At 53.3% G+C, this 16,387-nt stretch overlaps 1 protein-coding gene across 2 annotated transcripts; it reads right to left on the reverse strand.

Annotated features, from left to right (window-relative positions):
- Positions 1-1,232: 1,232 nt before the first annotated feature.
- KRBA1 (KRAB-A domain containing 1) lies at positions 1,233-15,819 on the reverse strand. 2 transcript variants are annotated; one of them, XM_021716518.1, is made up of 16 exons: positions 15,771-15,819; positions 15,203-15,322; positions 14,347-14,502; positions 13,484-13,636; positions 12,174-12,305; positions 11,748-11,921; positions 10,736-10,888; positions 9,840-10,037; positions 9,209-9,382; positions 8,682-8,846; positions 6,616-6,774; positions 5,906-6,088; positions 4,930-5,124; positions 4,703-4,843; positions 3,483-3,593; positions 1,233-2,053 (listed from the first exon to the last, which is right to left on the reverse strand). In XM_021716518.1, the coding sequence occupies exons 1-16, from the start codon at positions 15,802-15,804 to the stop codon at positions 1,233-1,235; spliced, it is 3,069 nt and encodes a 1,022-aa protein (XP_021572193.1). In that variant the 5' UTR covers positions 15,805-15,819. The 2 variants fall into 2 exon arrangements, with proteins under 2 accessions (XP_021572193.1, XP_008064183.1); XM_008065992.1 differs by having other exon boundaries at positions 13,484-13,639; positions 15,771-15,804.
- Between the last annotated feature and the right edge of the window lie 568 nt (positions 15,820-16,387).

Here is a 16,387-nt window from a genome sequence, read left to right on the forward strand (position 1 = left end):
TGTAACACTAAGCGTTAGCTGAGGGGGCTGGGGGCAGGTGCATTCTGGTCAGCAGAAGTAGGATCTTTTCCCAACACAAACCCAATTGGCCCAGCCTCTTATGTGTGTTATGGGCTGAACTATGCCTCTCCCCAAATTTACATGATGAAGTCCTAACCCCTAGTATCTCAGAATGTGACCTTGCTTGGGGAGGGGGTCTTCAGAGAGGTTATCAAGCTAAAATGAATTCATTTGGGTGGGCCACGATCCAGTACAACTGATGTCCTGATACCAAGAGTAAATCTGGAGACATGCATAGAAGATGCTTTGTGGACATAAGGACTGCCACCCACGGCCCAGGACAACGGCCTGAAGCAAATCCCTCCTGCTTAGCCTGCAGAAGGAACTGACCTTGATAACATCTGGACTTCTAACCAGAACTGAGACAGTGGGTGCTGTTGTTGAAGCTGCCCAGGCGGGGCTCCTTTGTATGGCAGCCCAGGAGACTCGGCATGTGCAGCCTTCCCCAGGAGCCATGTAGAATTCCCACCCAGCCTGTCTTCCGCCAACCTTCATAGTACATTGTTGAATTTTCTCAAGGATGTCTGGGAGGGGAGGCAGCATAGACCTAATAATCACCCCCACTGTACCAGTGGCACAACCAGTCACACCCCAGGGGAGCTCCTCCAACCCCAGCTGCTTTTGATAGGCACTGTGGCCTGCCTTAGCAACTCGCTGCTTTAATTTTAGAATGAACTCACATGGGTAAGTCTAACTTAGACCAAGGAGCAGAGTTCTTTTCACCTGAAATCTGTGCCAATATTGATTCCAGGAAGACAAGAGCCCAGCCCTTCATGGTGCTGAGACCAGAAGCAGCAGGTAGTTAGAAAGAAGTGCCCTTGTGACCACTCTGTGGCTGCACAGGGCACCCTGTGCACATGTGCACATCACCCATCTGCAAGCTTGGGCAGCTCCGGTGAAGGACAGGAGGGGGAAGCAACATTTGATTGAACCTGAGCCAAGAAAGCCAGAGGCTAGGAATGCATCCCCCCACCCAATGGCCATCTGAACAAACGGGGGGTGGGGGGGTGTCTGCAGTTAGGGCAAAGGGCAGGGCTCCCAGCAATGGGAAAGGTCAACAAAACAGGTGTGCAGAAAGATGGTACCCCTGGAAGAGGGTGGCCTGGGGCGAGATGGTGGGGGCATCCAGCCCACTCCTGCGCCTTGGAAAGGCTGAGTGGATGAGGAATCGATTAATGGGTCCCCCACCTCGGGTCCCTGTGTTCCCCACCCCAGAGTTCCTCCTGGAGGGCTCTCTGGACTCCCCCCAACAGGCTGTTCGGCTCCTTGGGCTGGCCTGTGGTTCCAGCTGGTGCCACTTCTGCAGCTGGCAGTTCTGCATTCCTACTGGCTACAGGAGATGAGGCCATTTGGGGGGGTAAGGCAGCAGGCATTAAAGGGGGAAGGGGGTTCTGGTGGCCCCCAGTGTGTCCGAGGGGTAGGTGTGTAGTCAGCACAGCATGGCAGCTGGGTGCTGAGGAGAGAGGTTGCTGGGAAGGTTCTGTCGGGGGAACATCTGGAGGCAGCAGAGGCACCAGGTGGCCCCTTCCTCGGGAGAGTCCTGGGAAGTCACCAGCCCTACAGCCTTCCACAGGGCCCCGCAGGATCTTTGGTTTAGGCCTGGGGGGGCCCTTCTGTCTCCAGTAAGGCAGGTGTCTGTGACCAGAGCCGTTAGCCCAGTGAGGTCTCCGTGGAAGGGTATATGTCCAGGAAGCTGGGCTCTTTGGCCTAGGGCCTCGAGGATGCCTACCCAGCCTATTCACCTGGGTCCTCATAGTGGCCACTTCCTGAGCCAGGCCTGCCAGGGCCGTGGCAAGCTGGTCCAGCTTCTCCGCCAGGGCAGCACCAAGGCTGTGCAGCTCCTGCTGCAGGGGCTTCCCACAGGGGCACGGTGGCTTCAGGGAGGTGGTTGGCACGGTGAGAGACACAGCTGCTGGCGGGGGAAGCTCTGGTGGTGGAGACTTGCTGGGTGGCTCAGGCAGGCCCTTGGGGAGCAGCCTCCCATGGGTCCTGGCTAAAACCAGAGCAGGGACTGGGTAAGAATTCTTGGGTTGTTAGGACCTTTTTCTCCCCTCAGAAGGTCCCTTGAACTGGTGTGTCCAGCATCCTGCCCCACCCCCAAGGTTCTAGAAGAAAAGGAAGGTGACTCAGGCTTGAGAATACTGACGCCGATGCTTATTACATCAAAACTGGCTACATCTCCTGGTTTTCCCCAAACTGATGGGCAGGATCAACTACAGGTTGGTTTCCATGGTAACCCAGCTTTCCTAGACTGCAGTCTTCCTACTTTCTAGGAAAAGAGTCAGTATGTTTTGTGTACTGCCGATGAGATCAAGTGATAGCCCTGCCCTAAGAGTCAGTGTGAGGCCAAGGACAGGGGAGCATCACAGAGAAAGGCAGGGGGCCCGTCTAGCTGAGGACTTCCTGGACAATTCTCAAGGGGTCAGCCTGGAGCTACTTCCACACTCCGTTCTTGGTCATAGGCAAACCACAAGGGTTCCCACTCTCTCCTGTCTTTTCTCTCCCTATTCAGAAGCTAAAGATTCACAGGACTTTAAGTCGTAAGTTACTTTTTGAAACGATCACCTAATCTTTCACCCCAAGTTCCCTTGGAACTGGTCTTAGCCCCAGGCAAACTCATGGGAAAGCCTTGGCCAGGCACCTGCCATTCCTAACCTGCTCAGCCTTGGGCTGGGCACAGAGATGGACTCTTCTCTGTTTCTATGAATCCTGTCCCTCACCAGCCCCAGACTCTGCCCTTCTCTTTTCAGCACTGCCAGGGCTTTGAATTGAAGAAAAGTGAAGGTCTGAGTGGCCAAAAGACCCAAGCACTGTAGTTAAGTTATTTAACAAGGATCTAGGCTGAAGGTTGGAGATCCCAGCCCAGGAATTCAAGTGAGGGAAAGACAAAGTTTAGTCACCTTGGGCAGCTCAGAGCTCTTAACAAAATTACGGCGCCTGGAGAGGAGCCAAAGCACCAAGCCCGCAAGGGAACCCCACCGCAGGCCAACCTTCAAGTCCTTGGTGTGAGGCTGTCCCTGAGTTACCCAGGGCACCAGGTGCCAGCCCTCCTGTGTGTTTCCACGTGGGTCCTCAGGTAGTGTGACGTGGAGCCAAATCTCTCTGGATGAACCTGTCCGGCCACTCAACAGTACTGGACCTCAGTTTCCTCATCTATTTTCTCAAGTCCCTTCAAGTCCCAAACTTTGATTGTGGAACACTTTTCAACGTCTGCCCCTAAAAGGTAGGTCTGTGTGTGCCTTTATGAAAATTCCTGCTATTTCTGTAATAAAGCGACTGAAATAAAATATGCAACCTGAAGTGGCTTAAAGGTGAGAACTTTCCTGCTCATGACCCACACAATGAATCTGGAAGGGTATTTCCCCAAAGTGGGACCATGGGTCCCAGCCCTTGCAGAGGGGACAGGGGAGCCACCAGTTCACCTGCAACTCTAGGTCTTCCGTGTCCAGGCTCTAGGCCCCCAGATGTTTCACCAATGCTGGGCCTGGGTGTCCTCTCCAGACCAGGGGCAGGGCAGGGGTCCTCAACTGCCCCTATAGAAAGAGCACAGAGAGCTTGGATGGGGTTACATATTGTGTGGTCAGAGTTATACTAACAGGGGACATTCTGATGTGGCCTAAGAGTATCAAACTTTCAACTTTTGAACAAGAATGAGACACAAGATGGACACACTTGGTCTAGCAGGGAGCCTAACTCTGGTGCATATACATGGTGCACCTGCCCAGGCTGTGGGGAGGGGGAAGAGTACCTGGAGAGGCCTCTGCAGCTGCACTAGGGGAGGAGCTGGAGACAGGACTCTGATCATTGATTGGGCCCTGTCCCAGTGAGACTCCTCCACGGACATGGAGGTGTCCCATGGGCCATGCTCAGGTCACTCTGCTGTCTTCTGCTAGGCCTACTGAGCAGTGAGGAATGTGGTACAGCTCGGCACCGGCACAAGGCCAGGGTCAAGGCCTGAGAATGGAGCCAGTGGTAGGAGAGGGAGCACCTTCTTCTGATGTTTCCTGGTGCTGACCTCCTTCTCCTCCTTCACCACCCCTTTCTCCTCTTCCTCTTCCTCCTCCAGCACTATCAAGGGGGCCAGTCTGACTGGTACTCTCTGCATTCTCTTCCCTCCTGGGCAACTGGGACCTACCTCCTGTCCCCTCTTCTGCCTTTCCAGGTGGGAGCAAACACTGGGCCACAGTGTAATGGACAAGCAAGGTGGCCTGGGGAAGCAGGCAGCATGTCCTGCCTTCCTGACGGGACAACCTCCAGGAAGTCCTCCCAGGTGGGGGAATCTTACTTTTGAGACTTGTGTTGTTTGCCTAGTTTTTAAAAATATACACTATTATTGTATATATACATCCATACCTGGATGTATCTACATGTATATACATGTAATGTGTATATATCATCAAGTTGATGGCCTGGACATTCTCCTTACAGCTGCTCACGAGCACTCCTCTGGGACCTCAGCAACTCAAGAGCCCCCCTTCCCTCTCAGACCCAGCAGACCTTACTTGGAACTAAAGCCTGACAAATGTAGAGAATGTTCTGGGGAGAGCCAGGCAAAGTGATGGGTGGGACTCAGAGAATTCAGTCTGGACTCCTGGCCCTCTGGGGGATACGCGGTTGCCCTCTCAGCAGACCCCAGGCTCACCTGCACAGAGACTGCTGCAGTTGCTGGGCTCTGTTTTACTGGGGTCTTCACCAGGGCTACTGCCACTGCTGCCAGTGGAAGGCCCATCAGGGCATGGGGACAGAGGAACAGGATGCTTGCAGCTGGGAAGGCGGTTCCTCTCTGGCATTACAAACAAAGCTGGTGTCACAGTGTGACTGGTGCCCAGGAGTGCGGTCCACCACCCTCCCTCTCCCTGACAGGCTCACCCTGGAGAAGCGGCCGCCACATCTCAGGCTCCAGTCTCAGGTCTTCTCCTTCAGAGCTGCTGAAGCTTGAACTGGAGCTAGGGCTGGGGTTGGGGCTAGGGCCAGCTAAGCAGGTGAAGCGCAAGGGCCTCACGGGCAGGATCCCCCGCAGAGAGTTCTCCAGACAGTGCAGTGGGGAGGGCTTGGTGGCTGGCCCTGAGCAGATGACAAAAGAGCCCTGTGTCCATCAGCCCAAAGACAGCCAGAAGGCCTTTGTCTTAGTGACTAGGGCACACAGAACTGGTCCCCTTTCAGCTTAGCCTATATGCAACATGAGCTTTGGAGGACCCTGGACAGTTCACTCTTTGGCTGTGGAGGGTGGAGAAAAGCAAAGCCAGAGCACAGCCAGGACCCCAGCAGCTCTAGAAAGACAGCTGGTGAACTTTCTGGAAGTCTTAAGTCCCTGGAAGCCACTAGCCGTCAAGTTCCAGCCAGGCCTGGGTCTTGTAAGCTTCGCCCACTTTCATAGGCTCCTTCCACCCCAGCCTCACACAGGGACCGGTATCCAAGGGCCAGTCCTTGTATGGTAGGAGGGCTAGCAACACCACATTTACTCAGCTAAGTCTTCCTACCAGCCCCTGCAGCAGATCTAGAAAGGAATTCTGCTAGAAGTTATACCAAGTAGCAGCAGACAGAGGGAGACCCTCCCCCACCCTCTGACAGCCCAAGGAAGCTTCTACACTGGAGAAACCCAAGGGATGGACCAAAACAATGCTCTTCCCAGCCCTCACTCCTTGTCAGCACTTTCAGTCACTTTAATCTTCCTTTTTAGCAAGCTCAGCTTCTGTCGGTCTCCAGCTTCAGCCTCTTGGGGAAGGAATGTGAGGCAGGGAAGGAACAAAGAAACACAGAGAGAGAAGGGGAATCTATATCCATGTCAAACACTTTAGCTGTTGGGAAACATGCCAGTCAAAACCAAGGGCAGACATCAGCTCACCATTTTGGAGCCACTTCCATGGTCCTGGCCTGGTATTCCCAGGGTCTTTGAGTCCCTGCTGGTGGCAGGCAGGGACACAGCTGGAGGTGAAGGCCTGGGGGCTGGCCAGATAGAGGCTCCTGGTGGGTATTTCTCTCCCACCCTGTCTGAGATGGGAGGGCTCACGAGCTTCACCTCTTGGCCCTGTTTAATGAGAAGCCAAGAGGGCTGTCAGCCCCATGGGGCCTTGTGCTGGCACAGAAGAAGGGACAGGGGAACAATTTCTGCCATTCTGGGCTTTCAGGCACACAAGCCTTAGGTGTGGGAAACATCTGCTCTGTGACATCCCTGGGAGCCTGCCTGAATCCTCCAGCATCTCTTTATTTCAAGACTCAGCTATGTGGGCTCCTGACGGCAGGCAGGGCTGACATGGCCAGGATAAAGACACTCAGCTGACAAGGCTCTGGCTTAGACCTGGATGGTGGAGCCATACATAGTGGCTCTAGGGTGTCCACATCCTGGCTCTGCCCATCACTCAGACACCAGCTAATCTGCCCAAGTGTGCTGATCAGCCTATCTGGCTTTCTAGCCTCTGACAAGCCTCTGTTCAGGCCTGCTCCTGGAGAAACACCTCAGCTCAGGGTGGCTTTGAGCCCACAAGTGGCAGTGCAGGTGGCAGTGTCAAAGCTGCCCTGAACTACGCACAGGCCCACGTGCAGCCACTGCGTTACCTTCCTTGTCTGCTGGCCAGGTCCCAGGCTCCACTCTCCTTGGTCCTTGGTCTGCTGCTGAGGAGGAGGAGCAGGACAAGGCAGGCTGTGGCCTGGGCACAGGGATCTCTCTGAGACAGTTCTCTAAACCTTGGAGTGGGGAGCTTCCTGGTGGGCTTCCTGTGAAGGTCAAACATCCACAGATGAGGCGGATTGTAGCTCAGTCTCTACAAACCCCAGGAGATTCATCTCTTCTGCTGTGTCCAGGGCATCGGGGACCATGAGAGGGGAAACAGACCACTGATGCATCATGGTAGCTCAGGGTCCCGGAGACTTGGCCTCAAACATCTGTTAGTCCCAGCTCTGGAGTGGCCCTTCTCAGGCTTCCCCAGAAGAAGCCTAACCTGTCCTGACTACACAGAAGTCCGGCCCAGGGCTTTCATGAGCAGGATGGGTCACAGACATGGGTTCCAGGCTCCCTTAGCACACTCAGCTGCCACCACTGGGAGGTGCTGCCACCCAGCACACAGGATGGTCCTAGAGATCGGATGTACTTCCTTCACCACTCAAAGCAGATAACACAGGCTCCCTTGCCTCTGGGTATAATGTAGTGGACCACAGCAGACCAACATGCATGCAGTTTCAATGAGGAAAGAAACAAATGCACAGCAAAGTTGTATTTCTAGTGACAAAGAGCTGTGCGAGCAACAGGAGCGAGATGGACCAAAACTCTAGAGTGAGAACAGCCCTTCCTAGGGGAGCGGCCAGTGTCAGCCATCCTCTTTCCTGAAGGCGTTTGCTGACAATCCTGGGCCAGGCCCAGGGCATGAAGAGAGCAACCTTCAGAACTTCTGCCTGTCTGTGGGGCTGGAAGGCAGAGTATAAGATAGAGGATCTCCAAATGTGCTTTTCCCCACAAGACAAACGCTGAGTTCTGGGGCAACAGAGGGAGCTGGGCACTGGGCTGGAAACGTTTAAAAGGCAGTGTGCCACCTCCTACAGTTTGAATTACTTAGCAAGCAATGTCCACGCATACAGGATACATGAAAAAGAAGGGCACTATAGAATACTATGTCTCTGTTTAAAAAAAAAAAAAAAAGGAAGAGTGCTAGTGGCCAAGAACTGTTAAGACAAAATGTAGAAAGATTTCAGAGACAAAGATTCAGGACAAAGGCAAGGTAGAGATGCGGAGATACCCCCCCCCCCGCAGCTGCAGTGCAAGGCCTGTCCACTAACAACAGATGTGGCCAGGACACAGAGATGAGCATGGAGGGACCCAGTGTCCGCAAGACAATGAAAGACCAAGAGGTTCTGAATCAGGCAGAGGGAAAAAGAAGGCCAAAGAGGATGCTGGAAAGTTCTGCAAGATCCTCAAGGTCCCAGGACCCAGGTTACCAAGCATACTCTCAAGATGGTTTGGTACGAATCTCACTACATAGTTTCCTAAGTTGGAGGACAGCTTGACATTATAGGAACTTTTTTGGTGGTTGGGATAAAAAAGAATTTAATGCAAAAGATTTTTTCTTCTTCTTTTTTTTTTTTGTCAGGGTCTCACTCTGTTGCCCAGGCTGGAGTGCAATGGCATAATCATGGCTCACCGTAGCCTCGAATTCCTGGGCTCAAGCAAGCCTCCTGCCTCAGCCTCCCCAGTAGTTGGGCCTACAGGAGTAGTAGGCCTACCATGCCCAGCTAATTTTTTTAAAACTTTTTTTGTAGAGATAGGTCTTGCTATGTCACCCAGGCTGGTCTTGAACTCCCGGGCTCAAGCGATCCTCCCACCTTGGCCTCCCAAAGTGCAGGGATTATAGGTGTGAGCTACCATGCCTATCCCAAAAGGAGATTTTTTAAAAGAAATCTTAGACATCGTTCTGACCCTTCTGAGCCAAGTCACTAAAATGGAACTCCTTCTCCACCCCACCTCCCTAACCTGCCCAAGACAAGCCATGCATCTGTTCTAGCCTCTGTATCCTCAGCTCTGCTTGTGGTACTGGCACTGCAGCCTCACTTGGGCCAGGCACAAAGGTGGGCAAGGGGGCCCTATGTTCGCTCCCACGATGAACGCCTAGCCGTAGGCTGGCCCAACTCACCTTTTTGGGGTCGCTGCCCCTGGCTCCCCAAAGGGCTCCCGAAATCCAGGTCCCCATCAATGCTGCTGGATGAAGAGAAGCTTGTGGGGGTACCTTGGGGTCGGGTGGGGCCATCTTTCACACAGCCCTGCAGGCCCAGAGGCAGAAGAGGCTCCTTGGTCGCCTCTGCAGGGAACAGCACAGTTGGGGTCACAGGAAGGTCCACTGGAGAAAGGTCCCCAAGCCCTGGGGTGAATGGGCACCAGAAGACCCTATCTCAAAGTATTTCCCACTGGGCGTGGATTAAAATCCCATAGCATGCTAGCCCACATAAACCCACAGTCAGTCTCATGTGATAAGAGAATAACAGGTCTAAGAAAAGGAAGTAGGGCAAGAAGATTTTAAGTGGCTTTCACCAAATGTGGGGAGATATTTGGGGTTGGATATGAAAAGGAAGCTGGGAAAGATAATCTAACAGTATCCTCACTGTCTCCCTTGGTTGCAGTGCACAGGGACAAACACCACCACCACCCATGGCCATAGTCTACCTTCACTGTGTGATCCATGGTGCCGCAGCTCAGGCCTCTGGAATCTGTGGTCTGCTGGCTGGGGGTTCCGGGACCAAGAGGTGGCTGGCAGCTGAGGAGGTAATGACCCACTCGGGGGAATGCCCTTTAGACAGGCCTCCAGGGCTTCCAGGGGTGAGCTCGAGGCACTGGTGGCTGGGACAGGAGAGATCACCCTGTCATGGATGTCCCAGACCTGCCCACAGCCCCAGCTTGGTCTCCAGGCTGCTTTCTGCAGGGTGAAAGTCCTGCACCAGGCTGTGGGGGCCTACCAGGCAGGAAACCCTTCTGCTGTGGGATATTTCTAATCTGCTTTCGGCCCCCAGAAGAAATGAAGAAAACTTGGGGGGAGGAGAGGGGATGGGGAGATTCACATGTCAGCAGTGGCCATCTTTCTGGGCCAGGAATCTACAAAATGAAGGCCCTGAAACAGAGGTAAGCCCAGGCAAAGGCTTAAGTTGAGAAGGATATGAACAAAGGGATTCACTCTACGGGAAGAATGGCCAGGAGTGGTATCCTTGTTGAGAGATGCTTCCCTAGGGATGGAGGAACCTTGCTGGGGTCTGAGAACCGCCCTGGGGAGAACACTGGAACAAATGACCACAGGGCTCACCTTGAGCATGGGGCCCCCAGCTGGGCCCTGGGAACCCTCTGGTGTCTCTGTTGACAAAGGGGCTAAGGATCTGCCTGCTGGGCTGACAGGATGCAGGCACTGGGGGACTCTGGGCCCAGGTATCCTCCATCTTCACAGACAGCATGTCACCTGCTCCAGGACCAGGGCAGGGGGGCGGGGTCAGGAGATGTCCAGGCCCTGTGGGAATAGGCCACTGGGAAGCTCAGGCTTCAGGCCTGGATTCACTCCACAGTCATTAGGAGGGGCTTTCAAGGCTCCTCTGCCTCCATGGCAGTCACTGGCTCCGGGCACAATCACTCCTCAAGCACCAGCAGACAGACCCGGACCACACTCCTCCTTTTGCCCCAGGGCCCCCAGGGCACTTCTGGAGATTTCTGCCCAGGCATTGAATCAACCCTCCCCAGTCAGCACCAATGAGACCTTTGTCCATGTCCAGCATTCCTGGCTCAACATGATCTTTCAAGGTTTTGTTCTGAGAAGCTGAGAAGTACTGCTGAGTTGACCCACACAGAAATGTGATCCCAGCCTGACCACACACGACCTCAAATCATAATTATACCCTGAGTGTCTACTGGGTTGGAACTCTATCTTCTATTTCTTGGTCTCTCTCCCTCCCAAACAGCCCTTCCTTCCTTCTAGAACATTCAGCTCCTCCTATAAGAGTCAGTCTGGAAAATTATCAAGTGCTGAGTAAGCACCCCCTACATGCCTCACTCCACTTACACAGATGATCTGTCACATCTGTCTCCTCTGGCCAACAAGCCAATGTGGAGGCCTGAGTGTTTGGGTGAAGGGCCACCTACAGCCCTGCCTGGGGCAAGGCAAGGAAGCAGAAGATGTCTGTGGGCTCTCCCAGCCCAGCGAGCGGCCTTTACCTCCAGGATTCCTTTTCCAGGTCCCTGGATCCTCCTGCAGTCGTGGGTCCCCGACTCCTGAAGGGCTGGGCCTGTCCTGGGCCTCTGGGATCTCCTTCAGGCAGTTCAGCAGACCCTGCAGGGGACAGTCCCCTGATGTTGCCTCTGTCTTCACTAAAGGAAAAATGAACATGTTTCACCTGGAGCCCAGTGTCCTTAGCCATCATGACAAACAACAAATAAGGACAATCCAGGTGTGAAGTTAAAAGGGCAGACAGCCAAAAATCTGGAGATGTGGGTCTTCTTATGACTCATAGTCTTATATGAGCCAATGTCTTCCTGGTTCCTGGTTTGCAAATGCCTGTCTACACAACAGCCAGAACTGGACAAAGAGGAAAGAAGATGTGAAAGTCACACTAAAGGCAAACACATGGCATCACTCTGAGTACAAACTGAGGGAAGTGGGCTGATGAAGTTGCTACTCACAGACAGTTCTCTGGGTTCTCAGAGGAGCTCACATTTGAGAAGGATCAAGGTTTTTACCAACACACACATACACATACATACACTAAATACATGATCGGAGTTGAGCTCTTGACAATTTCGTGAGTAGGAACAGCTGCCCCCTTTTACAGATGAGGAAACCAAGGCTCAAAGGCATCAGCAGGCTTTCAGAGTCCAACTCCAACTCCAGTGCACTGCCCCACATGGCACTGCCCAGAGCCCAGGCATCTCACCCAGTGTCAGCACGAAGTGACATGAGAGCTCTTCCCCTCAGAGTCCCGCATGAGGAAGAGTAAGGGACACAAAGGAAACCAGCTTCTGAGTTTTCTTTTTCTAACTAAGAAAATTGCTGTCCTTCAGAGAACCATCTGTCTCAGAACTCTGACACAGGCAATACAGGAGCACCTAAGTCAGTAATGATCCTTAAGGGAGACTTTTTAGAGCAGTAGAAGTCGCTACAGAAAGGCTATTCAAGCTTTCTAGAGGCTTTGGGGACTTTGGCCTGAGGAGACCAGGTCGCAGGACTCACCTGCCCAGGGTGGGCTTCCAGGCCCCAAATCTACTCGGGTCAACTTCGACGCACCCAGGTCGGGGAGAGGAGGCAGGAAGTTTAGGGATGTCTGAGGGGGCTGGGGCCCAGGGACAAGAATTTCTTTCAGACAGTTGATGAGGCCTTGCAAGGGGCTGTTCCCAGGAGAGATTCCTGTGGGACACACAAGGTTGGCTGAGGTCAGGGCAATTCTAACAGGGCAGCCAGAGACCTTCAGCAGGCACTCAGGTCTCCAGGTGGCTGAGATTCCCGCCTAAGACAACAGAAACAAGGCTTGCTTTGTAGGACTGTCACAAGGCCCAGTTAAGGGAGTGACATGATCTCCCAGCATGAACTAAACACATGCCCTGCTAGCCACCCCACTCAACGCCAGGGTGGGCCCACTCTGGAAAGCCAGCCTTTTACCTGCTTTTGCAGCTCCTCTCTCTTGTCTTCGGTGACTCTTCCTTGTGCTGGGGCTACAGCTGGGAGGGCTGGCCTCTCCACCTGTGGCTCCCGAGCCTTCATCCCCTGGGAGCCATGTCCTGTCAGCAGCGTCTATTACAGGAGTAAACAAGGAAGGCCTTTCTAGCCCTGGCTCCAGACTCGGGAGATTTTACCCTAGAGGACAGCCCTCTCTAGCTCCCCAAGTCCCTGGGAACTTGGACTTGCAGCGGGGCCAGCTTCTGGAGGACCTGCTCCAGGATGGCTGGGGACCTTTCCCTGTTTCCTTTTGATTTAACTGTAAATATCAAGACTGTCCACTCTGAATACTCCTGGACCCTTCCCCTGACCCCAGTCTCCAAATTTGGCTCAGCAAGTGAGGCTGACAGCATCAACATATAAGCCACAATTTTACACTCATGCTTCTCAAACCAGGACACATGGAACCCCAGAACAAATGTGCCAGATGACGCCTGAATACCAGATAAAACCACAGCTAAATGGGGTATGTTTTTTGGGAGTGCCAATTTCATTAATTTGAAATATTTTAAAATAAAAACAGATATTTAAATAAATACAATTTGCAAGAATTTTAAAAAATAAAATGAGACCCCTGAGAAATCCTAGTGGCTACCTTTGCCCTCCTCTATACTGATGAGAAGGTCTGAGAATCAGACAGGTACACACAGGTATGTTACCTGCCATGGGCCTAAGAAATTGCCTGAGGCTTTCTGGGCGTGTACATACAGCACTCAGCAGTCAGGGTTGGGTGAGAGGCTACCAGGGGGTGAGCATCACGCCTCCTCTTTGGTCTTTATTTTTTTATTTTTTTTTGAGTTGGAGTCTCACTCTGTCACCCAGACTGGAGTGCAGTGGCCGCTCCCGGCCACCTTGACTTGCTGGGCTCCAGCGATCCTTCCACCTCAGCTTCCAAGTAGCTGGAACTACAGGCGTGCGCTACCACGCCTGGCTAATTTTTGATTTATTGTAGAGATGAGGTCTCACCATGTTGCCCAGGTGGGTCTCGAACCCGCGGGCTCAGGCAATCCACTCATCTCAGCCTCCCAAAGGCGTGGGATTACAGGCTGAGCTACCGAGCCCGGCTACCTCTTTGGTCTTTAAACCAGAGGCCAAGTGTGTTGTTCTGCTCCCTGAGGTGCTTCATCCTCATTTAGCAACAAAGGAAACTAAGTCCTAGAAAAATGAAGAGGGCCTGGGGTTCAAGTCCCCTGACTTCCAGGTCAGAGCTCTTGAAATGCTGGTTCTCCCTGTCCTCGTGGGCTTAGACTCACTGATGAGGAGGGAGCTTCTTTGACCACCATCTCTAGGTGGGCCGCTGGAGCATGAGCTGCTGGCGGGTGTGGTGGCCAGGCTGGGCTGGCTGACAGGGACATCTGGAACGCAGGTGAGCAGGCCTTGGAGAGGGCAAGGCTCCCCTGCCACAGCTGCTGTCAAGGAAGAAGAGGAAGATGCCAACTGTTAAAATGCCTCTGACATTGTTGCCATGTTCCTAACAATGACCAGGATGTCAGTAACCTAGGCACTGTCAACACTGAGCTCTGAAATTTGGATTTCGAGCCATGGTTGTGTCCTGATAAAATACCAAGAAGAAGCATATCCCCAACAACCCTGGGCCATCCTCTACTTCCTGCCCTATTTCATTCACCATCAACTGAGCAGGGCTGGAGGGGAGAGACTCCACTGAGAGGTGGGAACTGAGCTGAGAAAACAGGTGAGGACACACTGGGGAAAGGAAAGACAGTTTGGTGAGGGGGAAAGAACACAGGCCTGGGAAGGGAACCTGGATCCCCACTGGCCACTCCAACACAGCACAGATTCCTCTCTTCCTCATCTGCAAAACAGTGACATACACATTGCTCTTGCCTACCATGCAGGGCCCTGGAGGGCCAAAGAGGGTGGCTAAAGTCACACAGAAACCACCAAGGCAAAGTCAGGACTGCCTTTCACCAACTATGTCCTACGCACTCAGAGGGTGGGCACACAGTCTGGGGCATCAGGAACTGTGTGTGATTGCCTCCCTGCACATGCCTGGGATCCGGCAGGCACACTGTGCAGTGCTGTGGACTTGCACATCACTCTGGGGAGTCCAGAGAAGTCTGTGTGCACTGCAGAGGCCTGCTGCTGTCTCACTTACCTTCGGGGCTTGCTCTCTCTCCATCCAGGCTGGCTTCCCCGCTCTCACTCTTGGGGCTGTCCACAATGCCCTTGACTTCCCCAAACAAGAACTCCGGGATCTCTTTCACCAGCTGCACCAGGGCGGTGAGGTGCAGGCTGTGCCCAGGCTGTCCTCCTGTGGAGAGGCCCCCCACTCCTGTGTCTGCTCAGCATTCATGCTTTTGTGCGTGTTTCATTCCCAGTGCCTCAAGTAATACCCCCAACCATAGGAGTAGCAGTCAGAGGAGAGATCTATGTCCCATGAGATACAGAAGACTTGGGATCAGGCCAAGAACTGTGTCCATGGGAACAGCTGGGCAGGGCGTGGTGGCTTGGGTAACAGGGCTCTTCTGTACTCTGTTACTCCTTAGTCTCCTTCCTTTCCAGGAAAATGCCAAGGAGGGCTGTCTCCATGCTCCCCTCCTTCCATCAGGGTCCTATGCCTTTCCTGGCACCCCCTAAGTGCCTGGTGTCATCCAGTCCAAGCCCGGTGGAGTACATCTGCCACCTGAGCCCTCAGATGCCAGCTTTGTGGCAGGACTTTTGGGAGCTACAAGCTGGTTCTGCAGTGGTGGCTGGGATAAGGCTTTAGGGTGGTAGCAGGAGGGGGGCCTGAGGCAGGGGGTGCTTTTCAGGTTGACCCCAAGTTTCCTCTGAGCACTTCTTTGTGCAACAGGCTACCAGTCCAGAGGGGTAATGGGTGAAAGTCAGAGAGGGTTGAGGTAGGGGACTGTGGCAGGGTGGGGAGGGCTGAGCCATTGAGGTCACCGTATCACCCAAGGAGTAGAGCCTGGGGGCTGAGAAGGGGAAGCCCAAAGTCTGCTGAGATGACTCACCCTGGGGGCCTCCCCCACCAGCAGGTTCCTGCCTCTCATCAGTGCAGCTCCTTCCCCTGATGGCTCCTCCAGGTTCCATGGGTGACAGGAAAGCAGAGAGGGGAAGCAGTTCAGCTGTCCCTAGGAAGAAAAGAGGGGAAAGTCGCCCTGGAAAAAGAGGGGAGAGTCACCCTCTACCCTCCCACAGTCACACATGGCCCAGGAGCCAGCACATCTGTGCATATGTTTATGTGCACATTCTTGAGATCACTTAAACTCAAAAGAACCACAGGATGGTCAGAACCTCAGAGGCCACTGCACACTCGCACAAATCATAGCTGGAACCTCATCATGGGACACAGAAACAAAGTGTGAAAGACCAAGCAGGGCTTGGATCAGTCTTGAGCACCCAGGGTGTTATCCAAAACTGTGCTCATTTCATAGCTGCAAAGACTAAGGCCACCGGATCCTGGGGTCCCATAGAAACTTGGGATCCCAGGTACTCGACTCTGGCTTCCCTTCACCTTCCATACCATCTCCTGCCACATGTGCTGCCACCTCCCATCCTCCAGGCCAGGCAGGTCCTCACCCACAGACACCAGTGTCTCGTAGTTCTCCCGCATCACGTCTCGGTAGAATTCCCTCTGCTCTTCCTCCAGAAGCCGCCACTCCTCCTCTGAGAACCGCACAGCCAAATCCTTGAAGGTGATGGGCACCTGTGGGCACAGTCTCCGGGGGTGTTGGTTGTTCCTTCCCAGCAAGGTCCACCCCTCCCCTCGGTGACCCCACCTGTATTTCCAGTGAAATGGCTGTTAGTGACCTAACCAAGGTGACTAACTCCATTTTGTAGTAGTTCTTCCATTTTGTCTTCCAGTTCCCCCTCTCAACCCTCCTCTGTGAGATTGCCCTAATCTTTCCAGTAGGCCATAAATCATGTCCTGTGATTTATGGCTTTTCCTTTCCCTCCCCTGGAGGGCAATAACATTCCTGAAAAAGTTCTGTCACATATGTAATTTATACTCCCCCCCTGCGGTTTAATGACCTATACCTTGAAAAATCTCCTTTGTTCCCTACCCAGAACCAAAACTCTGTAACTTTATGGGTTTTTTTGCTATATAAATTCCTTGCTTGTTTCAGTAGGGGTTGAGAGTTTCTTTCTGGCATGAGCCTGCTCTTGACTGCCAGCAATAAAGGACTCAAAATTTT

Source organism: Carlito syrichta, unplaced genomic scaffold (assembly GCF_000164805.1).
Source record: "Carlito syrichta isolate Samal-C Ts95f unplaced genomic scaffold, Tarsius_syrichta-2.0.1 Scaffold308825, whole genome shotgun sequence".
In the NCBI taxonomy this organism is placed as follows: Eukaryota; Metazoa; Chordata; class Mammalia; order Primates; family Tarsiidae; genus Carlito; species Carlito syrichta.

Excerpts from the sequence above, each read along its gene's own strand:
- KRBA1 (XM_008065992.1), bottom strand. The coding sequence starts at position 15,804 with ATGCGGGAGAACTACGAGACACTGGTGTCTGTGG. Across the intron at positions 11,922-12,173 it reads GAGAGGAGCTGCAAAAGCAG|GAATCTCTCCTGGGAACAGC; the intron begins GTAAAAGGCTGG and ends TGTGTCCCACAG. Across the intron at positions 3,594-4,702 it reads CTGCAGCAGTCTCTGTGCAG|GGGCAGTTGAGGACCCCTGC; the intron begins GTGAGCCTGGGG and ends CTCTTTCTATAG.